General features: G+C 43.3%; 1 protein-coding gene across 12 annotated transcripts in view; it reads right to left on the minus strand.

The window, feature by feature from the left end:
• Positions 1-1,021: 1,021 nt before the first annotated feature.
• The window catches only part of LOC123994897 (collagen alpha-1(XII) chain-like), a 91,703-nt gene continuing 68,893 nt past the window's right edge, over positions 1,022-23,831 (minus strand). For 8 of the 12 annotated variants that reach the window (XM_046297974.1, XM_046297973.1, XM_046297977.1 and 5 more), the window contains 25 exons: positions 23,598-23,750; positions 23,359-23,433; positions 22,408-22,547; positions 22,132-22,255; positions 21,779-21,922; positions 21,441-21,605; positions 21,270-21,308; positions 21,002-21,140; positions 18,788-18,930; positions 18,058-18,167; positions 12,124-12,282; positions 11,771-11,848; positions 9,938-10,024; positions 9,441-9,494; positions 8,922-9,017; positions 8,286-8,339; positions 6,964-7,017; positions 6,796-6,849; positions 6,373-6,444; positions 6,197-6,232; positions 6,027-6,093; positions 5,730-5,915; positions 4,992-5,060; positions 3,452-3,622; positions 1,022-1,939 (listed from right to left, as the gene is read on the minus strand). In XM_046297974.1, the coding sequence (XP_046153930.1) occupies positions 1,815-1,939; positions 3,452-3,622; positions 4,992-5,060; positions 5,730-5,915; positions 6,027-6,093; positions 6,197-6,232; positions 6,373-6,444; positions 6,796-6,849; positions 6,964-7,017; positions 8,286-8,339; positions 8,922-9,017; positions 9,441-9,494; positions 9,938-10,024; positions 11,771-11,848; positions 12,124-12,282; positions 18,058-18,167; positions 18,788-18,930; positions 21,002-21,140; positions 21,270-21,308; positions 21,441-21,605; positions 21,779-21,922; positions 22,132-22,255; positions 22,408-22,547; positions 23,359-23,433; positions 23,598-23,750 (2,594 nt within the window). In that variant the 3' untranslated portion in view covers positions 1,022-1,814. Of the gene's footprint in view, positions 3,195-3,443; positions 3,623-4,991; positions 5,061-5,729; positions 5,916-6,026; positions 6,094-6,196; positions 6,233-6,372; positions 6,445-6,795; positions 6,850-6,963; positions 7,018-8,285; positions 8,340-8,921; positions 9,018-9,440; positions 9,495-9,937; positions 10,025-11,770; positions 11,849-12,123; positions 12,283-18,057; positions 18,168-18,787; positions 18,931-21,001; positions 21,141-21,269; positions 21,309-21,440; positions 21,606-21,778; positions 21,923-22,131; positions 22,256-22,407; positions 22,548-23,358; positions 23,434-23,597; positions 23,751-23,831 lie in introns of those variants that run through there. The other 4 variants (XM_046297976.1, XM_046297983.1, XM_046297975.1 and 1 more) reach the window with 3 other exon arrangements.

Raw genomic sequence — 23,831 nt, forward strand, 5'->3', positions numbered from 1 at the left:
ATGCAGGAGTGGCTTTGGGACAAGTCCCTGAATGTCCTTGAGTGGCTCAGTCCGTGCCCGGACTTGAACATGATTGAACATCTCTGGAGAGAACAGAAAATAGCTGTGCAGCAACGCTCCCCATCCAACCTGACATAGCTTGCAAGGATCTCCAGAGAAGAATGGGAGAAACTCCCCAAATACCAGTGTGCCAAGCTTGTAGCGTCATACCCAAGAAGACCCGAGGCTGTAATTGCTGCCAATGTACTGAGTAAAGGGTCTGAATACTTATGTAAATGTGAAATCAGTTTACTTTATAAAAGAGCAAACATTTCTAAAAACTGTTTTTTTGCCTCATCATTATGGTGTAGTGTGTGTAGGTTGAGGGGAAAAAAACGATTTAATCAATTTTAGAATAAAGCTGTAAGGTAACAAAATGTGGAAAAAGTGGGGTCTGAATACTTTCCGAAGGCACTGTAAGTGGCATATAAAAGAAAATGCTCAGAGTAGAATGCTCATTTTCTCTTGACTACACTATACTAAGTTAAGTACCTTTCCAAATTCGTCTTTATCTGTTCCGAGTCCCCTCATTCCTTCCATATTTCAATCTCATGGCAAAGAAGTAGCTCAATTTGCAAAACTTGTCCTCACGTTACAAATTCCTGTCAGACACTTATACTGATAATTTGTCAGAAAAAAAACATGGTTAGAAATGCATAATGGTTTAACAATTTATACATTAACTGGACATTGAATCTTGCTGCCATTTTCTCTCGCCACTTGACTTTTTCTTTGTTCAAACTAAACCTCTCATGAACTTTGTCTCATGAACTAGTACCAAACAAAATAGTTCTGCCTTCAGGACGTCCAACCAAAATGAGTTGACATCCTGTCCTCATAGGCAGATTTGTCCCAGAACAAAGTAAATGTTATTATGGTTGACTAGATTTGATTGTGGTAGATGTGTTAATACATATCCCTGAAAACAATCCATCTTTAAATCGTCTATTTAGCTGGTGTGATATAATGATTGACACGACCGTACATTTTCAGTAGTTTTATTGAAAAATGCCTCTTGTGTTTCAGAAATAAATAAGAAAATAAGGCAGTGGAATTCACAATTTGCAGTTAAAACATGAAGCAGCAATACCATATCCATAGTCTTGCACACAAATTCCAACTGCATTCGATATTAATAAAACAAATGACAACAACTATATTCTGATTAACAAACCATACTAAATATACACCACAGACATGCAATTCCACCTTTTGGTCAAAATCAGCTGTGAGTTGATATAAGAAAACGGATAAATATTTTGTCTAAAGTTACAAAATGGAAGCCATGTTTAACTGCAGTACTGAAGATGAAAACTGTAGGTAGATGGTGAACAAATGGCCATCTTTCAAGTGAGAAAAAAGGCAAAAGTATAAAATAGGAATAAAACAACATTTTGATTAATCAGCCATTTTGGATGAACCGTAAAAGAGGCGTTTTTCTTTTGTTGGATGCCCCAACACTGTGTGAACAAACATTTGCTTTCCTTTAATACCTTTGAATGATGGTTTTGTCATGAAGAGTGCATTGTCCAACACTGCAATTCAATAACACTTAATGCAGATATGTTACAAGCAAAATACACAATAGGGAAGACCGCAAGCTTACAGATTTGTCATGTTTTTGCTTCCCCCTCCCCCAACATACGATTTAAGGTACTTCCAAATATAGAGGTATCAAACCCCTTTTTAGTGGAATGTGCATAGCCCTTAATGACACCATATGTGAACACAGCAACAACAAAAACAAGAAGAACAAAAAAAAGAACATCCTCTTTTTATGAACCCATACTTTTGGATTCCATTCTTGATAGTGACCTCTTTCGACGCTCGTTTTGTGAGTCGTCTTCTTCTTCGGGTATTGGGACTACGTAGGTTTCAGGCTCAGGTGGATATGGGTCTGCTTGGAAATAGTGTTTTATGCCAATTGAACAGGAGTGTAATTTGCAGAGTATGTCAGGCTTAACATGCACAAAAAAATGAATTGCTGTGTTAGGTTTTCTATTCAGGCTTGGACATACAGTATACTGGTGAAATGACAATTGAGTGGACGTGGTCATATCCCCTCCATATGTTATTTTCAAAAGGCACTGATAGAAAGTAAACAATTCCGTGCGTTTTATATATCTGTGTGAAGTTAGTATTACACCATGTTAATACAGTTTGAGTGGTGGGTGGGTTCAATCGTTCAGTGCATTTTCTATGTCTGTGTGATGTTAATAATACAACGTCAATACAGTTTGAGTGGTGGGTGGGTTCAATCGTTCAGTGCATTTTCTATAGCTGTGTGATGTTAGTACAGTTTGAGTGGCGGGTGGGTTTAATCATTGAACAGAATCATCATCGCCATTTGCTGCAACTCATTCATTTATAAAATATCAACACAAAATATCAAAAGATCAAGTAAGAGCTCTTACACCACCAGCCTATTCATACATTTTGGAGTTGGGAGGTCATTCCTCATAACATAACAGAGGTAACCAGCTGGTACTGGAATCAATGCATGCTACAGCATAATGAATGACGATTCTCAGAATGCTACTGCCGTGTACATGGGTAGAAAAGCTAAACCTTCAAGGTCACATCGGCGCAAAAGGCACGTGGTTCAATATGGCCCTGAGCAGTCTGCGTGTGTTTATGCTACAGAAACATCCCTTGTTGGGACTTGGTAGAAAAAGAAGCATTCGTGTTGGCATTCACCAAGCAGCAGGTTACTAGGCAAAAGCATAACTACAGGTGTTAAAAACCACATTGAGTGGATGCGATTTCATCATCATTTACAGGGCATCATTAGTTTATTTACAGATTTCACCTCAAGAGTAACCATGTTAATGTTGTTGTTGAAGTATTTGGTGTTTGTTTGTTTGTTTGCACATGCTTCTCCACCTGATAGAAGGTCTTTGTCTGCTCGTTCTCTGGCTTCAAGATGCAAACAGGCAACTATGTTGTTGTCATCACCGCTGCTTGTTTGATCTAGTTGCTCTACAATGTTGTTAGTACCGGTCCTCGTTGTTCTTGTCTTTCTCAACATAGCTTGTTAATCTTATCCTTTGGTGGCTTATCCTCAAACAGCTCTAGAGCGCGTGAGCAAGCAGGCCTTTCTCAGGAATTCAAAGTGAAAGCAGCACAGGCGATTTAGAAAGTTTACTATGGTGAACCTGAAATAGGTCAAACGAGGTGTTAGTCTTCAGTTGGTATGGGAATATTTACTTTCTCTCCAAATGTTAACAAATGAACGATCACAATTTATATATAGTAGTTTCTGGAATATATCCATTTTGCCAGCCTATACTGTACTCACTTATGTTACGTAATAACTATGTAGTAACTACACATGCTTTTCACTCATGTTTCATGCTTCGGTGACATGCAGTCATTGAGGATGTCATGCCCATCAACCTTTCCAGTTATGTACCTCTGTATCCTTGTCCATTGTACGGAATGCTGACGCACTGGGAAGAGTCACAGTAGCCAGGAGTGCCAGGTTGGCCCCTAATACCTGTGAACCCTTGGCGCCCAGGAGGACCGCGGGGCCCAGAGGAGCCTGCGGGGCCTGGAGGGCCGGTGCGAGCTTCGCCTGCTGGGCCTGTGGAGAGAGAAATCACAATCGACCAATTAGAAGGCATCGGCATGTCATCACCGTGACATCAGTGGGAGCTATAAGTGTAGTAACTGTTTCTGCCACAACGGTTTGGAAAATATTTTTTCTTTTCTTTTTTTTACTGAAGAAGGAAAACCCTGGATTCATTCGTTGATCCTTTTTCCCCCCCTCTGTTTCGTCTAGACGTTTAGAAAAGCTAAGCTTGGAATGTTTCCCTCAGTCTCTCATCCATGGTCCTCTAAGTCCTTTAAACATGTGTTGTTTATGTGACCATGAGAGAATGACCTCAGTAAATACATCTGATTGGCCCCTGAACAATGACTCACCATCAGCTCTCTTCCCATGTAATCTGGGCATTACCCTTTCCCTGATTCAAGACCACTTCCCAAGTCTTGACCTTGTAGACCTTGAAGCCCAATGCTGTATAGTTACGCGTGCTGAATTTCAGAGGGAGTGGGTGACTTTAGTGAAGCGTGCTGAATTACAGTGGGAACGGATGTCTGTATTAGCTGTATTGCAACTCTATGGCCACTGGCAAGACAAGCTCATATTATTGTTGGATGACCTGGCAGGCAGTTTGGCTGGAATCTGTTCCTGTAGCTCCATTACAGCGCACTGGTCCAGTGTGCCGACAGAGATCGTAGATCAGCGACAGCTTGTAATGACTGTGGTACTGCTCAAGACGTTAGAATGGATGAAGACTAAGGCGAGCACGTCATCTGAAATGGACCAACTCTGGTTACTATCCATATCAAGTTTGATGCTGCTAATCTGTTTGGTACATTAAATCTGTGGTGTACATAAACCCAGTGGTGTAAACTACTTAAGTAAAAAATCATTTTAAATACTACATTTTTGTTGACATTTTACCTGTGAATAGAAAATGTATTTTAACATCTGTGCGTACGAGCACCTCACACACAAAGACAACGTAAATCCCCTAGAAGGCAGAGTGTTTAACTGGGAAAATGCTGAACGGCAGCGTTGGTCATTTATTAAACACAGCTGCCCCAGCACTGCTTCAGGCAACACCTCTGAGCTTAGCAACGCTTGGTTAAGCAGCCTTTAGTTACAGCTAAGGAGATTTAAACTGGGAGAAATGGTGCAATTCATAGTGACACATCCACCTTAAAATGAGAGATGTGGCCAGAATGACCCCCATTACTGCAGCTAGAGCAAAGTAATGATTGATTTCCCCTGATTCTACCAAAGAATATGACGCCATGCGAATCACTCGGAGAGATTTAAGCTTAATGAATGAGAAGTATTGCCATTAAGACAGATGTGACGCAATGCAGGACAAAAGACAATAGACCGGATTGTTATGGATCTGGAGCAAAAATGTGAAACTAACCAGGTGGTCCTCTTTGTCCTCGCTGTCCGACTGCTGCTGACCCTCGATCACCCTTCTCTCCTGCAGGGCCTGGGAACCAAATAGAAAATCACTCACAGCCGACAAAGACAAGGACACACACTCAAAGAGTAAACCCTAATGCAACCACTATGAGCGCACAGGAATTGACATTTTCATGAAGTTGCGGGGGGGTAGACATTTCCTGAGCCACTGAAAACAGTCTGAGACAGGCCTATGGAAAGACACACAGAAACACAGACATAACCACTGAGTTGAATGGAATATGTTGTGAAGATGAGACTTTGGAAAAGTCGGTGAAGGCTTCATTCCATTGCTATCGCAGCAATTCTAAGACGGAATTGGCATGTCTATGGAAAGATGTCCCGTCTTCGTTCCAACCGTGACAATACCACACAGCAAGACACTCTAGTTAAGCCTACTGATACTGAACAGCTGGGCTAAGGGTGTCAATTCCTGGAGGCCCATGTGTCTGTTGGTTTGTATTACTTCCTTTCAATTTGTAGTAAGACCTAGACAACCAGGTGAGGGGAATTTCTAAATAATCAATTACCTTAACTGGTCAATCATGTACATGGGAGGAGAGAAAATCCGCAGACATACTGCCGTCCAGGAATTGAGTTTGACACCCTAGAGCTAAACCTATTGATAAACAGCTTTATCCGTTAACATAGGGGAAATCTTGGGTTCCTGACAGTCATGGACATCCTGACGACGTACCTCTCTCTCCTTGCTGGCCAGGTTGTCCTGAACTTCCTGGGAATCCATTCCTGCCTGCCTGCCCAGGCTCTCCACGGGGACCCTGGTTACCGCTGGGCCCAGCGGGTCCGGGGGGACCTGGGTTGTTGCTACTACGGTAACCGCTGGGAATCTGGTTCAGCATGGAATTGACTCTACTCATTTGTCCTGAAAAAAACAATGATAAACATAAACACTGAGAAGGCAACAGACATTTTGATTTCTCTCTGGTGAAAGAAGTACTTACAAATGTAGTGCTGAAAAAAAAGGCCTACTCACCATTTACTATCTGCTCACACACTTGTCTGGCAATGGATCGCATCATATTCTGAGGAGCAAAGTCGCCCTAGAAACAAACAGAGAGGAAGGCTTGGTGATGAATATACATTACTTACTGAGATTTACTGTGGTTCACAACTTGGAGCTAGAACCCTGGAGATGTTACTCACTCTCTCTCCTCTGTCCCCTTTAATACCATTGGCTCCCTGAAATGAAATTAAAGTACAAGGCCGTTACATCTCACTGCATACAGATGTATGTACTGTATGACACAAAAACGTTGCCTTTCAGTGGTTTGCATGACATGCAGAACTGTATTAGGTGATTTGGTGAGGTGGATGCTTACCGAAACACCTGTGTCACCAGGCTTTCCTGGTTTTCCTGAAACCCCAGGCATTCCAGGAGATCCAGGAGGTCCCTGAATAGTGACAAGACCAAAAACAACCAATCAAATACATGTATTGCACCATGCACTTCAAGGAACCACAATGGGAAGTCATCAACTTTGTTGTTATCCCTGTCAAGTTTTAAAATTGTATTTACATTTTTTTTTTTAAGTATGTATTTTTTTAAACTTGCAAATAAAACAATCAATCAATCCGGTGACACAAACAACGGACGGAACAAATCAGAAACAGTGACGCAAACAAAAGAACCACTCAGATTACGCTCAAGAAACTTCTGGTCTGCCTTTACTATAGTTTAGGAGGCTGAGTTTGACCGTTCTTAAATGTCTTTATCTCCCTGACTTTACTTTGTCTGAGCATACCATTGGGCCTGTTGGACCTCTGGATCCAGCCTGTCCTTCCTTTCCTTGGGGTCCCTGCATTCACAACACACAGACAATAGAGTTAAACGAGTTGAGCTGATGGGATGAAGTTCATTTGACAGACGACATTGCATGATCATTAGACAAAGGCCCATTGATTTGACTTACCCTCGGTCCAGCAGGTCCGATTGGGCCGATGGTCCCAGCTATCCCAGGTGGACCCTGGGGGAAAAGGCGGAAACACAACCCACGTGAGAGCTGGACTTCATTTCGTCCTCACAGCTCACACCTCACACCTACCTTTGGACCAACCAACTCAAACCAGTTTATTTAACCACCAGTTTCCTGTGTGTCAAACAGCACATTTCCCATTTATTTCAAATTTCCTTTTGTATTGTCAAATCCTCTCTGGCCTTTGATGCTTCGCATAAAATGTACAGGGAACATAATATATTCCAGATCCGTTTTATTGGCCATTATATATCAGGACTGCATACTCCGCAAGTCGTTAAATCCATTTTGCTATATCATCTGTTCTATCATGTTCACCTGCAAACACTAGCCACAATCTATTTAAGCGATGGGTTCACCAAGGCTTTTATCTTGGAATTGATCATTATTTTACACTTGGTAATTCATTCTCCAGTGTCTTGTGGCATCAACAAACCGGCATGAATTCTAAACTGAGGTAAAACAAAAATGTAGGGAGGGGGAAGGCTTTTGTTCCCAATTGACTCCTCTGCATAGAAGTACTCGGAGTTTACTGGTAGACACACAGGGGGCTTCTCCTTGTAAATCAGTAAATAAAAGGGGCAGGCTTTTTCTAGAAATACAAAGATGCCATTGCATGTATGAGGACTGGAGGGGGGCTGTTTGTTTATGACATTGTGAGATTCATGGAAACCATCTCAGAGGATCTCTAAAATGCAGACGTTTGACGACACATGGAAGTGCATTGTTGCTCTGGAAAACGTCACCGGCGAGGCCTGGAAACCATTGATGGGCATAATGTCGTCAATATGGATGAAGTAGAAGAGTTGTTTATGTGAGCAGAGTAATGCTCGTTTACCATTATGTTCTGTGTAGCGATGCCATCTATCATAGAGGTTTGGTATGTAAAAAAAAAGACGGGTGTTCATGAAACTGGATTTTCCATTCTTCTATATCACCTCATCCGCTTTGTATGGACCACAGTACAACTGACACAAAGAGGAAGGCCTAATGTGCACAGCCTAACCTGAAGCCCCGGGTTAAGAAGCGTTGTATATCAAGGTGATTTGTTTTCCACTCAGTTATTCTTAACTTCAAGAAAGATTCAATACAAATTTGGGAATCTCAACCTGCCTCTGTGAGTTCTCCTCAAATGAAATATTGTCTGTGGCTTGCCACATGAAGAGAGGCCAGAGAAGCAGAATATCTGTACCCTGTGAATTATCCCCGATTTACTGTTCTAAACCACAGCCAGGCCGGTGAGCCAAAGCAGCACTCACTTTCTGTCCAGGTAGCCCAGAATCACCAGCTTCTCCCTTCGGTCCTTGGCGGCCCTGAAACAGCGGAGGGAGAAACACATTCACACTCAGTGGATAACAACATAATACTTCCTCCAAACTCAACACTCACTAACCTTCAGGTGACAGATCTAAGAAAATGTGTTGTGCCAATCTGTCTTTAGCCCAAGATAAACACGTTGTGATGAAAGTTCTGTGCGAGATGTGTGGAAGTGTATTGGTGACGTCTGAACAGTCTAATGGCAAATTCCTTTTTTTGTTGTGAAGAAGTGGATAAACATTCGTCTTGAGTTCGGGTGCTTTTCAGCGAAGGAAATCCCAGTGGTGATTAATGTAGCATTGAGCTGCATTGAGATGCATTGAGATTAGGCTGGTTTAACATATCCCTAGACATGAAAAAAATGCAGGCTCAACAGGCCTCTGCCACAATTACTCTTCAGCTTGTGATTTCCTTACATAATGATTCCTATTCGGTGTGTGGCGGCATCGTGGGATTTTACGTGTAACTGTTGGAAACGAGCCGTGCGCAGCAGCAACGCCCGTGGCTGGGGAGAAGGGAGGGTATGTGGCGTGTGGAATGTGTGAGTGTGGAGTGTTCAGTGTAAGAGTGAGACTCACAGCTTCTCCTGGAATAGACAGCCCGCTAGATCCTTGAGGGCCAGGCAGACCCATAGGTCCTGGCAATCCTGTATCTCCACGCGGTCCAATTGGACCCTATCAGAGAAACAAAGACAAAGAGAGATAAGTATCAATTAGAGCTGGAAAGAATGTTGCTATTGAGATCTCCAGACTGAAAATAGCAGTGCAGTCAAATATGCTACTGTTGCAATCTCTGGAAGAAGGCACCAGAAACCGTGGAATGCCTACACTGTCAAACCAAGCCACCCTGAAATTTCCAGAAGACTGACATACTCCTAATAAGTGAATTCAGATGTGTTCCTTCCTCTTCAAAGCCATGAAACTGTAAACAGTTCTCAGTTTTCATCAAGAGCAGAAAAAGCTTTAAGGAGTCTCCAATATCCCACATTCTCCAAACTGTGTCAAATGCCTTGACCACTTTATGACTTGCCTGCCGTCGGTTATAGCCCTGCAGTCCTAAAGAGGGAATCTGAGAGGTGAGGTTAGTGAGGTACTTACAGCTGGGCCAGTCTCTCCTCTTTCACCCCGGGGACCTTTGCTACCGGGTGCGCCCTGGTGAAGAAAGATCATTTGTCAAGTTAGCACCGGGTGTCCAGAAGCTCAGACCCATACTCATGATGGATACTCCCTCCCTGGGGGCTTCATAATCATCACTGTAGTTTCCTTCTGGCTTGCCCTTTTAAAATGAAATACCAGCCAACTTGTTGTTGTGCATTGTACAGTCAGTCCTACATAATGAATGCATGTATGTCAGAGGCAACAGTACAGTACATAAATCAAAATGTGTCAAAAAAGATACTTTTCGATCGGCAGATCAATGAGTTCACTAGAAACCCTGGCCTGCAGCATAGAGATGGAAGGAAAACAAGTCCTAAATGCCACCCTATTCCCTATGTAGTGCCTTATGGGCCCTGATCAGAAGTAGTGCACTAAATAGGGAACAGAGTGCTATTTGGAGACAAATAGAGAGTGTAGTGGGTGTATCTGGTGCTTACCACTGCCCCCTGTGTTCCCTGGGGTCCTGTGCTTTCCGAGGTACATGTGCAGGCGTTGGGGAGGGACGGGCACTTGGACTCTTCTCTCTGATAACAGGGGAGAGAACAGACAAAGAGAAGTGTTGAGCTGCGATAACTAGAAGGAGTTGGGCTAAAACACAGACCCATTACTGACTGTAAGTCTCTCCAGATAAAAGTGTCTGCTAAATGACCGAAATGTAATGTAAATGTAAGCAGAGGAAGGGTCAGGAGGTTACAGGACAAATGTTATAACGTTTGTACCAGCAGTACGGTATATCTCAAGGAAGACAAACTGATGAAGGACATGCTCACTAGATAAGAGCAATATTTTATAGAACAACTCTAATCAGGCAGATGTGTTGGCATGCAACCCTATTCAGCCTGAGTTTCCAGGAAGTCCATTGTTGTAAGCCCTACCCACAAGACATGAAACACATTCAAACACATTCTGGGTGTCCAACCGACAGTGATTGTGCAGCTCTGATTTGTTGAAACAGAGGCGTGTTCTTGGATCTCTCTGGCGGAACAAAAGCGAGAAAGTCCAGATCAAACAGGGGCATTGTCTTGACAGTTTGGTATTGTTTTCTGTTGGATGTACGCATTGTCAAAGGCCGTTCGAAGTTGTGATGCCTTTACAGTCGATAGACGTTGCTTCTCCGCCTACCGGCCGGGCTCTGGGACAGCGTAACTGCTAATCAGCAACACTCTCTCCTTGACAAAAGGTGTTTGAAGCTGCAGCTGGGCCATTTAAACCCAGTCATGGTTCTTTAACAGTCAGGACAGGAGACCATAATTATAGAATGGCCAACTAGGATTGTAAAATGAATGTGCCTCACAAACATCCATTGAGAGTCTTCCAAGAGTTTGAATAATTTAAGAAGAAAACAAAAAAACGGAGATTTCCTGTTCTAACTGATGAACGTTCTTTTTCTGCTGCCAAAATGTGCTCTGTAGTGAGGCACTTTTTCATTCAGCTTCGACTTTGACATATTAGAGAGAACAACTGCCTCGGGGTGGTTAGTCAAGTGCTAATCATGCCATACGTAGCTGCTCGCCATTCACTTTTCCATAGGTTGAGTGAAATATACGAAGCTTTCTGTCCGTTTGGAATCAGATTTGTAGGGATGCCGTTTCACTTTTACTGCATCTGTTATACAAGTTATCAGGACAGCATTAGAATCCAAGACACGGCTCAGAAAATACAGGCTTGTTTTTCCATTGTTCCTCTTCACGTGTTCAGGATGAGGTAAGCATGTTCTAAAGCAGAGATGTTCGATGGATATGCGTCCGTTTGCTGCCGTGTTAAAAGGTGAGACAAGCAAGATGCATTGTCTAATACGCACATGTTCACACGCATGCACACACACACACACACACACACACACACACACACACACACACACACACACACACACACACACACACACACACACACACACACACACACACACACACACACACACACACACACACACACACACACACACACACACCTGGACTTGATCTCAGTCACGGACACTCATGCCAGGCCGAAGGCACACACACACGCAGAGGCTCAACAGGTGTCAAAAGGACTATGGATTTGGGTCAGTGAAGATGCTTACAGACTGCTCAAGAGCTTTTTTTTGCAGCCTGTTAAGTTGTCCCGCCTCTCCCCTCCAGGGAGGTGTAGGGTGAAATTGTCCCTAGTCACTGATCGGCATTTTTTCCCCACTGATGGTTAAGGTTAGGATTGGGGGTAGAGGAAGCTGATCCTAGATCTGTACCCTGGGGAAATTTCAGCAGAGGTCCACTGAGGCTCCTCTTACTCACCATAGACGGAAGGTCACAGCATCTGTCTCTGCTCGTCCAGCCCAGGGTGCACACTATATCGAACATCTGGAGCTGGAACTGTGGAACAGGGGGGAAAAAAGGAAACTTTACATACTTCCTCCGCATCCCAAAATATAAAATAAGAAAACAAGGAGAACGTGGAGACAGAGAGCCTGCCGAGCATCAGATAAGGATAACAGGCACATTCCACTTGGGATGCACTGTGTTGGAGGGAGTGAGCTTCAAGGCTTCCTCCTGTCATAACAGCACTCAGATACACAGGAGCACTAAAACCGTCATGCTAGTAGGCTTGTAGGTCCATATCCTTTGATGTTGTATGACAGTTCACTTACAGTTGCAGATTCACCCTTGGAGCCAATGGACTTGGACATTTTGCCCAGAACTTGATAGCCATCCGTGGACGTGTTTCCAGCTTCCTTAATCTCCTTGTCCGCCACCTCTTGGCAGTCGAGGTTCAGCTTGACATTGGTGGGGGAAACAAGGATGTGGAGCTGCAGACAGAAAAGATTGAGAGTTGTTACATTCTTCGTCCAGGACATACTTTCGTCTAGGAACGTCTGCTGTCTATCCTAAAACTCTGCAAATCATTGGGTTATCTGGGGTTGGCAACAGAGCACAGAGAGACACAGGGTGTATTTGGATGTGTTATTTCCTCTCCTTGATGTGTTGTGCCTTGAATCTCTCCAAAAGAGATAGGCCAGAGTACAATAACAAGAGCAGCACTCAAACATGATTTCAATGTGTTCCGATGATAGAGTATCCTAAAAGTGCACACAGGGTAAGATACGCTCAGGATAAGATAATCACCAAAATTCAATCGATGTCATCTCCATTCACTGTTAAATACATAATATTAGTCATATAGCATGTCATATCATCAGTAAGATTGAGCGAGTGTGGTAGAACACAGTAGGCAATGCCGGATCAGCTGTTTTGCTTGCCTACTGATTTACAGAGCACCGCCATCCAATCATCTGTCTCATTTACTTTGCGGTGATGGGTTTAAAGTGATGTGGTGCACACCAAAGATGAGTCTTTCCACCACTGTGTTTCACAGAGTCAATGTACACACTGCGTTGCTAGTCCTGACTCAGATCGACCTCACCACATTTTCTGATGATGTTGTTTTGTGGCGCGGCATAAGAAGTGCTCCCTTTTCCTATATTGCCAAGCTTTGAGAGGCTAGCTGCTGTTCTGGGGAGTTCAGCTGTAGCCCAGTAACCACATTCTTACTGAGCATGCAAAATGATACTGTACAGTACCGAGCCATGGAGTCAGCCCCAGAGGTTTGACAACCACACACTGTTTAATTCATTGTGGTCGACAAATGTACAGCTATGTTTAGCCGACCACGAGCAGAGGAAACTCGTATCTCAGGATTCTTCTCGGAGAGCATGCAGACAGAGAGCGGAGCACGCTCCGTAATTTATGGAAACTGTGAGTCTATTTTGGACAGCAAGAGGGTAAATAAGGCAACGGTACTGTGAGAAAGAAACTCGGCTCAAGGAAATGACATCATCATCAGCTCTCTAGCGTGAAGAAGAAATGCAGCACCTCTAGGAATGCTCTACACAGCCTCAGACTGTCTCCGGTCAACCTTAGGCTGAGCCATTCAGAAACAGCAATACAACAAATCTCTCCTTGTAGCCCATCAACAATCAGACACACAAAACCTTCAACTCTAAGAAAAGGGATACTAAAATGCTATCGTAACCTCAAAAAATGTTGTGTGCAGCAGGCAGGACCGTAAAGATGGCATTCCCGGTGAGCTCACTGATGTGACATCCAAGTTACAGACATCGGAGTTTCCCTTGACCTCTGGTCAGTGACTGGGACAGATTATACAGCTCCTCCCAGACCTTCTACCATCATATGACCATATCCTCTCTCTCTCTCTCTCTCTGACATGACCATCGCCTAACATGGGTGTCTTGGGTGTTCTCTATCCATTTGGTCTACATATGGTTTGCGTTTTGCTCACTGACTCAAGCTTCCATGAAATCCATATGCCTTTACAATATGCATTAGGTTGTTATTGTATTATCCAAACACAAGACAGTGGTTTTTTTGATAACGAATTAAATGTTTGATACTTTCAGCATGATGAAAAGCAGAGTCCATACTGTCAGGGTATGTCAACACTCATTTATCATCTTTGTGGATATTTAAACGAAGTCCAAACGGCTATTAATCTTGGTTTAAGAAACTGCTTTAGAGTTTGATTCCTGAGGGTCTGCTAAACCTACTATATGCTTACCGTAATCTTAGTTGAATGAAAGGGTTACTGGCGAGAGAACAAAGCATTCAAACTGTCATCAGAAACAGGCAAATAGAGATGGTTTATACCAGGGGTTTTCAAACTGGGTAACAGACTGTCTGCATATTGCACCAAATGGGTACTGAACGGGGTCCGCAATTTAGATTTTTTTGCTAGCTGCAACATAACACCATGGATAACATTTTTATTTCTCTGCATCCAATATAAAGGAAGTTAGAGGTAGTTTCTAGCTAGCTTTAGCGCAATGACTGGAAGTCTACAGGAACAGTTAGCATGCTGGCTGTTCCTGTTCATCTGACTCTGGGGAAGTAGATAAAAGGCTTCAATGCCAAAATTTCGAACTACCCCTTTAATATGGAATCAAATTACATAATATTTTCTGTATAGAAAATTATTAGGCTTATTTCCTGCAATTCTACACATTTTGTCATGGAGTGCAAAGAAAATGTTGCTATTTTAAAGCAAATTTTCTTGCATGTGTATTCATGATATATTTGAGTGACTAAAAATTACAACAATATCTATGGGCTAAAAAAACTAAATAAAAAAACTATTTCTAGATCTGGACACTTCTGACAAATTATAAATAGCTCTCTAAGGTATGTAATGACTAACATGACAAGAGGAACTGATGAAGTCCTACCCAATTTGGAAATTGCCCCTTGTGCATTCTACTACTACAACTTTCAAGAGTAAGTTTAATACAGAATCGGTGACCCGTCCTCGTGCTCACCTCATTAGCATGAGGTTGTAAGAAACCAAAAATAAAGCCCAGGACATAGACATATCTAACTGCACTGTCCAATTTACAGTAGCTATTACAGTGAAATAATACCATGCTATTGTTTGAGGAGAGTGCACAATTATGAACTTGAAAATGTATGAATAAACCAATTAGGCACATTTGGGCAGTCTTGATACAACATTTTAAATAGATATGTAGTAGTTCATTTGATCAGTCTAAAACTTTTGACATACACTGCTCCCATCTAGTGGCCAAAGTCTAAATTGCGCCTGGGCTAGAATGATTCATTATGGCATTTCTCTTGCATTTCAAAGATGGTACAAAAACAAATCTTTTAAAAAAGTATTATCTTTTACCAGATCTAATGTGTTATATTCTCCTACATTAATTTCACATTTCCACAAATTTTAAAAGTGTTTCCTTTCAAATGGTATCAAGAATATGCATACCCTTGCTTCAGGTCCTGAGCTACAGGCAGTTAGATTTGGGTATGTCATTTTAGGTGAAAATTGGAAAAAAAGGGCTGATCCTTAAGAGGATTTATTAAAGCTGCCCCAACTGCCGACCCATAAAATATATTAAACTATGTATATATTTTTAGAATACCGTCAGGGAGACAGTCAGGGAGAGAAAAAAATAACTGCATTCAGGGCATATGGCTATTGATTTTGTTCAAATGTTTGAGGATTTCTTTTTGTGTGAATTTCAGTACAATTTTCTCTAAACTGCCAAGATACCTTTATCTATCTAGCTAATAGACTATGTTTGAGTTTACACTTTCTCTTCCAATGAACTGTGGGGAGGTCAAAATAATGAAACTGTCTACCAAATTACCAAATCTGTTCATTCTAAAATGTTGATTACTTTTTTTGCCATTATCATTCACCTGATAATAAGACACAATGTGATTGTATTTTTTACTAAGATATGATGGGGGATCCTGGGTTGCCGGTTTGCCTGGGCAGGGGTCCCTGGGTAAGAAAAGTTTGAAAGCAAGTGGCTTATACAATAGTAGCAGTGAGGTTTTTTTTACTGACTGATATAATGGAATTGTATTTTGACCCAATATACACACAGGAGGCTCTCAATTCCTTCAGTGGAGCACATCTGTTAAACCTATTTTAGGGAATTTTGTATCATCGGCGGTAAGTAAGACCTTTCAAACGCTGAATTAGCAATTTCCTGACTGCTTAGGTCGAGGTAAATCAGCCTTGCGGTGAAGCAGTGCAACCCGGCTGTTTAAAAGCCCATAGCCCTCCTCACCACACAACACTATCCTAAACCTGCCAGAGTTGGCTAAGAAAACAAACCAGGACAATCAATCAAATAAGGGAGTGAGAGTCTGGGTTCAAGCTCGTCCATCTAAATTGTGTTTGTTTATGCTGCATATTCTGGCAGCAGGGCGAGAAGAGTGGGTTCTATAAGTCACCAGTTCTGTAACTGACACGGTCATCTACTTCTTAAAAATACATCATGCATCCTGCAAAGGAAAGTTTCAACCGCTACACTGACTGAGGGAAATTACAAGTGAAAAGCGCTTACCCTACTCAATCCCTACTCATTACTGTCTGTCTGTGAGTCTGTCACTGTAATAAGTGTGGTTGAGGTCCTGTCCCCAAGTGAGAGCTGGACATTTCCTAGCTTGGTCTCCAAATGGCACCCTATTCCTTACACTTTATTTACATTTTTTTTTATTTAACTAGGCAAGTCAGTAAAGAACAAATTCTTAGAGCACTACTTTTGAGCCCAGCTGGACAACACTGGGAGAGATAGTGCATACATAACCATGCTGGAAGACTGGGACAGATACAGCATACATAACCATGCTGGAAGACTGGGACAGACAGATACAGCATACATAACCATGCTGGAAGACTGGGACAGACAGATACAGCATACATAACCATGCTGGAAGACTGGGACAGACAGATACAGCATACATAACCATGCTGGAAGACTGGGACAGACAGATACAGCATACATAACCATGCTGGAAGACTGGGACAGACAGATACAGCATACATAACCATGCTGGAAGACTGGGACAGATACAGCATACATAACCATGCTGGGAGGTAAACCGCAGAACAGAGTCGCCGCCCCTACAGCAACGGCGAGAATTCCCCTGCGGTCGGCTACCAGAGGCAACAGAGGCAAGGCTTGCATCCAACATCCAGGCAGAGAAACGGCAGCAGAGCCAAAAATGGGATAGCGATAGAGATAGAGAGAGAAAGAAAGAGAGAGAGAGAAAGAAAGAGCGAGCGAGCGAGCGAAAGGCAGGCAGAAAAACCTCCCCCCAGCCTGGCATTCCACTGCCTCTCTGATGTAATTATTTAATAGTTATAGCAGTGACCCAATATTTTCCAGACTAGCACGCCAAGCAGCGACTAGCAGTACATTTTAATGGTCTCCGCAAGAGGACTTATAGATTCGAGTGAACGTTTGTGATAGCGTTGTTAAATGACTATGTCCACAGCCCCTATGAGCACACGGCTCTGACCTTATGGTAAATGGAAACTCCAGTAAATACCAGCGGGAAGTACTTCCATATAGCTCTTAATGCACAGAGTATACACAGACTGCCTATGGCTCATCTTTAATGGTCTCCCTCCCTCAGGCTACAACTTAATGCGCTAATCCAAGAGATCCAAGAGATCCAATATGCCAACAGAGTCTGATTTCTCTTCCCCACTCAGTCCAGTTTCTCCCGGGAAACCAACAGCCATCGAATTAGAGCCCAATGTGGAGTTGGAGCTGGACCAAACATGACCACTTCAGCTTAGCATGAACCAGTCATTTGATTAGCTTCAAAGTCCAAACAAACGGGTAAAAGATCAATGGCCACTTCTTTTCGCTTGATTACTTTGAGAGGCTTTGATTACCATCAATAACGTCAATTTATGCATCATGTAACATTGGGTTTTATACAACTTACAGCCAAAGACCATCTGTTTGAGCAGACACTGTTCTGCAGAACACATGTCTGTAGCTGTACCGGGAGGTACACCTCCTGTAATATACAATGTATTAGGAATGCCAGGTATCCCTTCTCATTATCTGCGTATCCTCAGGACATGCACGCTGACGGCAAGAAGAAAGGAAACAAGTGTGATTGACGTGCCATACCTCAAGTCCAGTCGCCAGGCCCCTGAATGTTCCATAATCTGGCCATTAACTTCACTACACCCAGTATATTCCTCCAATCCCAACAGTCACGCAGACAGGCAAGTCAGGCAAGTTTACCTTGTGGAAGCTTCCATGGAAGATTCTCTTCACTTGATCATTGTCGAATGTGACCCTCTGGATCTCCCCCCTCGTATCCTTGTTATAATACGAAATTGTTTGGCTGGAAGCTGAATAGAGAAAAACGAGTTTGAGGAGAGAAAAGAAAGAGGTTACAGATAGCTCTCCAACGTCGCATTAGGACTTGGTGTCATGCAAAGCTCATAAACTAGAAACAGGACTCCAATACCATTGTCATCAACGGGCAGTGTATCATGAAGCAGATATGCTTTGTGAAAGCTGCATCACAAACAACATGGCCGGGGCTTTATAAAGGCCAGCTGAAGATAGCTTATACAGGATGTTGGAACCGGAGGAGGGTGAGTGTGGTTACTGAGGGAGACCAAAGCAGCCCTGGGCTCTGGAGCCCATTACAGTCCCTTCACTGCTCCCATGAGAGAACATCAGACAGAACAACATAAATCTATCTACAGCTGCTCGATATGATATCGCCTCCTCACACAACACTACTTCCTCCTTCCTCGATGGCCGTGTCACAATTGGCACCCTATTTCCCCATGAAGTGTACTACTTTTTTTGACCAGGGTCCATATGGTTCCGGTCAAAAGTAGTGCACTATGTAGGGAGTAGGGGTTCATTTTGGGATGCAACACCAGTAACATCTTGTAACCCTCATTGTAAAACCCTATGTACTCGACCCCTTCAAATCCTCAGAGCTACAGAGCCTTACGATCAATGGTGACCCCGACTTCAGGCTTGTCGTCCTTGGTGGACACCTGCCAGATGTCAAAGGCCTCGTTGGGTGTGTCCGGGAGGAGACGGAACATCATGATGATGGTGTAGGAGTGAGGTAGTCCGTCTGGGTGGATCTCCCTGTTCAAACCCCCACACAACCCCAACAATAAGACTGACCATTTAAAAAAAAAGACAAAATCCACAATAATCAATTCACCATTAATATACATGTGTACAGTATTACTCTATGCCTATGAACCACCGTGATGTGGCTGATGTTTTTCCATAGAGTCGCAAGCAGAGGTAAAACTCTGTGGCGGAAGGTTAAGCTGACTGGAGATATACAGTATTTGATAGGCCTACTGAGCGTGTGGCTGATAAAACGCTTAGAGATGTACGGTGTAGGAGATAGCCAGTGTAGTTGGATGTCTCAGAGCTACGTGGGATGAGTGAACCCAGCAGCACGCCAGAACTTCAAATTAAGCTAGAACACTGCTATAGGGCAGTCCATATTCTGACATGTTGGGACCTGTTGGGTCAGCCAATTACAAGCGAATAAGCAGGACATCGTACATTAATTGACCTAGTTTAGAGGGGAATGGGGTCTAACATTTTGTCTGAACATAGTTGAGTATGACGTGTCATCTCCAGGTGCCAAACCAACATTAATACAGTTTTTACTGCATGGGAAAGGCCCACAAAAAGGTAATGTTTAAACAAGTCATTTCTTAACACCTGCACTCCCTGCATTGACCTACATCTCCTCTGTCTTCCTGGATTGGAGCAGAGACAAGCTTTCAGAGTCTGAGACTATCATTATAATGTGCTGCAACTCAATTATCCCTTAAATCCATTAGCTCACAAAAGTAGTGCAGAAATACACTGCAAATGAGTGGATTCGGCTATTTCAGCCACACCCATTGCTGCCAGGTGTATAAAATCAAGCACACAGCCATGCAATCTCCATAGCTCAATCAATCAATCACATGTATTTATAAAGCCCTTTTTACATCAGCCGATGTCACAAACAGACATTGACAGTAGAATGACACGTATTGAAGAGATCAGTGACTTTTAACGTGGCACAGTGATAGGATGCCACCTTTCCACATGACTGTAAGTCGCTTTGGATAAAAGCATCTGCCAAATGGCATATATTATTATTATTATTATTTCCAACAAGTCAAGTTTGTCAAATTTCTGCCCTGCTAGAACTGCTCCGGTCAACTGGAAGTGCTGTTATTGTGAAGTGGCAATGTTTAGGAGCAACATTGGCTCAGCCTCAAAGTGGTAGGACACACAAGCTCACAGAACGGAACCCATCACTACAGAGTTCCAAACTGCCTCTGGAAGCAACATCAGCACAATAACTGTTCGTCGGGAGCTTCATGAAATGGGTTTCCATGGCTGAGCAGCCACACACAAGCCTAAGATCACCATGCGCAATGCCAAGCATCAGCTGGAGTGGTGTAAAGCTCGCCACCATTGGACTCGTTCTCTGAAGTGATGAATCACGCTTCACCATCTGGCAATCCGACTGACAAACCTGGGTTTGGCAGATGCCAGGAGAACGCTACCTGCCCGAATGCATAGTGCCAACTGTAAATTTTGGTGGAGGAGGAATAATGGTCTGGGGCTGCTTTTCGTGGTTCGGCCTAGTTCCAGTGAAGGGAAATCTCAAAGCTGCAGCATACAATGACATTCTAGATGATTCTGTGCTTCCAACTTTGTGGCAACAGTTTGGGGAAGGCCCGGTCCTGTTTCAGCATGACAATACCCATGTGCACAAAGAAGAACTTGACCGGCCTGCACAGATCCCTGATCTCAACCGCATCAAACACCTTTGGGATGAATTGGAACGCCGACTGCGAGCCAGGCCTCATCACCCAACATCAGTGCCCGACCTCAATAATGCTCTTGTGGTTGAATGGAAGTCCCCGCAGCAATCTTCCAACATCTAGTGAAAGCCTTCCTAGAAGAGTGGAGGCTGTTATAGCAGCAAATGGGGGACCAACTCCATATTAATGCCCATGATTTTGGATTGAGATGTCCGACGAGCAGGTGTCCACGTACATTTGGCTATGCAGTGTACAACCACAAGAATTGACCATTCAAAGCCAAAGACCATGATAGCGTGTAAAATTTCCAAACAGGACTTCTGAAAAACCTGGTGATTTTGTAATCCAAGACAATGGTATCACCGACTCACGTGGTGGGCTGGGTCAGGAAGGAGTTCTTATGGAGTCTGTAGGCTGTGTAGCTGTTGAAGGAACCGGGTTCCATAGACACTCCCTTGATATAGCCATAGGTCTTCTCTGTCAGGTTGAACGCCTCCAGCATCCTGAAGCCTGCAGCACAAGGTGAAGAACTCATTTTAAGTTCTAGAACTTCTCAAACCAATGAGGGAATGATGCATGCGGTTTCTGCAGACGGTTCTAATTTGAGATGTACATAAATAATCATCTGAGCATTTTTACCAGGCGATGTGAATCCATTTAGGTAGATCAGGGGACAAGCTGTGAAAATAATATCAAAGATTAGCAACAGTTCAATTTGTTTCGAGAATTTTATCTTGGGCGATAAATGAAATCGCTTACAGCTAAATACTATAAGTGGTATCCAAAATAACAAACAACAAAACAGCTTACATGACGTCGCTGTTTCGCAAATGAAGGTCACGAGGTTGTCTTGGATAGTTGCAAAGGCGTCAAAGTCGTCCACAACAAAGATGTGTCTGTCGCTTGGCTTGCTGCCAATGTTCTGCAGCTCAGCAAAATCCACATCGGCAACACCAACCACAAACACACTGTAACCTGGAGAAGGAGCACATGCATTCTCAGAAAACCAACTGCACTATGTGCATGGGGTGATGCTAAAATGCTACAGATCGCTAATACCTCAATGACAACATTTACAAGCATTATGGGATATGACTGACAATGGGTTGACTTGAAGATTGCTGTGTAGCAAATTGAGCAACCCTTACCAGCATGCTGCAGCGTGGCAGCGTTTTTCTTCACCTCATCCTGAGAGCGACCGTCTGTGACAGCTACCACAACCTTGGGGACATTCCTCCTCATTCCATTTTCTGGGGCGAACACCTTCTCCTTGACATGCATCAAAGCAGCGCCTGATCAAGAACAAAGAAAGGTAGATTAATGAAGGTGATAGACAACAATGTATACTCAAAGGGTGGATATATGCCTGGCTCCGATGAAACATGTTGGTGTCCATTGCAAAGTCACTTTTACATAAGGCCCTGGGCAAAAGAAGTGCACTATATAGGGAATAGGGGGGCATTTGGGAGACAGCCTAGTTGATGGGTTTGGGGAGCCTCACCGGTCTTAGTGTTTCCTCCTCGGTACTGGATCAGCTGTAGAGCAGCGAGAGCGTTGCCCTTGTCCGAGTAAGAGTTCAGCCTGAACTCTGTCTTTGCTTCGTCGCTGTACTGCACGAACGACACCTGTTTCCAAAGTAGAACGCATTACAAGGAGTTATAGTACGATTTCATACCGCACCTATTATTCTAAACAGTTCGCCAAGTTGACTAACAATTACAACTTGCTTTTTCCACTATTACAATGTGCTTTTCCCTCTATTTACAGCACGACACACCTGCATTCCTGTCGATCCGATGACGTCGAAGGCTCCAATCATGCTGAAGACGAACTGCACCACTTTCCGGAAACTGTCTTCTCCAATACTCCAAGAGCCGTCAATAAGGAACACCACATCTGCCTTGGCACCTTTGCACACTGAGGCAAAATAAAAAGAACTCAGTGAACTGCACTTAAAAGATTCCATGGCAGGCACCAGATTCTGGGCTGCCTGGAACACCAGGCCCGATAACAGAGAAAGGCATGATAATGAGTCGGCAACCTCAAAAATAAAAATAAAGTCTGCATGAATCTCACAAACAAAATCATTGAGAGAAAGAAATTACATAATGAAGCTATACATGGCAATTATTGGTTTAATTGATCACACTTTCCTGAAGAAAATGAAAAAAAAAACTAGGAACATTTGGTTACTATAAAGGCTTCGAGATAATGTCTGCCTGATGTGATAGAGCACTTTATTTTTGTATCTCTCGCAATCCCCTTCTTCCAAGTCAGAATCCATAAACAAGTTTTACACCATACCTTATCAGACAAACAGCTTCTTTGGACTTTCTCAACACCTAGGTCAGTCATTAGTCAATGGGTGAGTTCCCATTGAAAACCCTGGAGGGTCTGTGTGGAGCATGTGGCGGCCATTACTTTAAACACTGGCACCACTCTGATCCAGAGGAAATATCTCTGCAGGTCTCTGCTTCTGCCAACTAGTGAGATTTTGATGGCATTGCATGTTTTCTGAACCTGGCTTTTTATGACTCGCAACATTTTGCACTAAAACACACTCAAATTCAAATGTCGATGACTTTGCAGTTGACACCTTGTTTGGGCTCCAAGGAAGGCTTCAAATGTTCTATATAGCATTGGTGAATGTGGTGCCGTTTGGTGCTTTGGCAATATGGAGGTGATGGATACTGTATGTCGTAGTCATCATGGCGCCATTAGTTCTTACCTGCCCATGCAGGAGGAATGGTAGGTGGTGGTGGAGGAGTGGGGGGTTGCGTTGGGGCTTCAGTAGGTTTGACCACTTTGAGAAAGAGACAACAAAGTGTCAGTGAACATCAACAAAGAAATGACAGATTCGGATAGCACATCGTGTGTAAAAAGCTGAAGACTACTGAGGTAACTGCACTGACTGTAAGTCACTCTGGATACGAGTGTGTGCTAAATTACTCAAATGTAAATACTCACATGTTCTCTCTTTGGCGCTGACTCCAGGGCCCTCGAGGTTAGGGGTCTGAACGAACACGGTGGCGCTATAAAGAGCGTCAGGGGAGAGCCCCTTGAAGCAGTACTGGCTCTGAGCTGCAGTAATGGTGATCTCCTGCTGACCTTTACTGGAGGCTACACACAGATAAAACAAGGAGAAATGTGAGAAACATGTTGACATGTGTTGAGAAGAGAAACATGTTGACATGTGTTGAG

The sequence above is a fragment of the Oncorhynchus gorbuscha genome, linkage group LG14 (genome assembly GCF_021184085.1).
Source record: "Oncorhynchus gorbuscha isolate QuinsamMale2020 ecotype Even-year linkage group LG14, OgorEven_v1.0, whole genome shotgun sequence".
Taxonomy (NCBI): domain Eukaryota; kingdom Metazoa; phylum Chordata; class Actinopteri; order Salmoniformes; family Salmonidae; genus Oncorhynchus; species Oncorhynchus gorbuscha.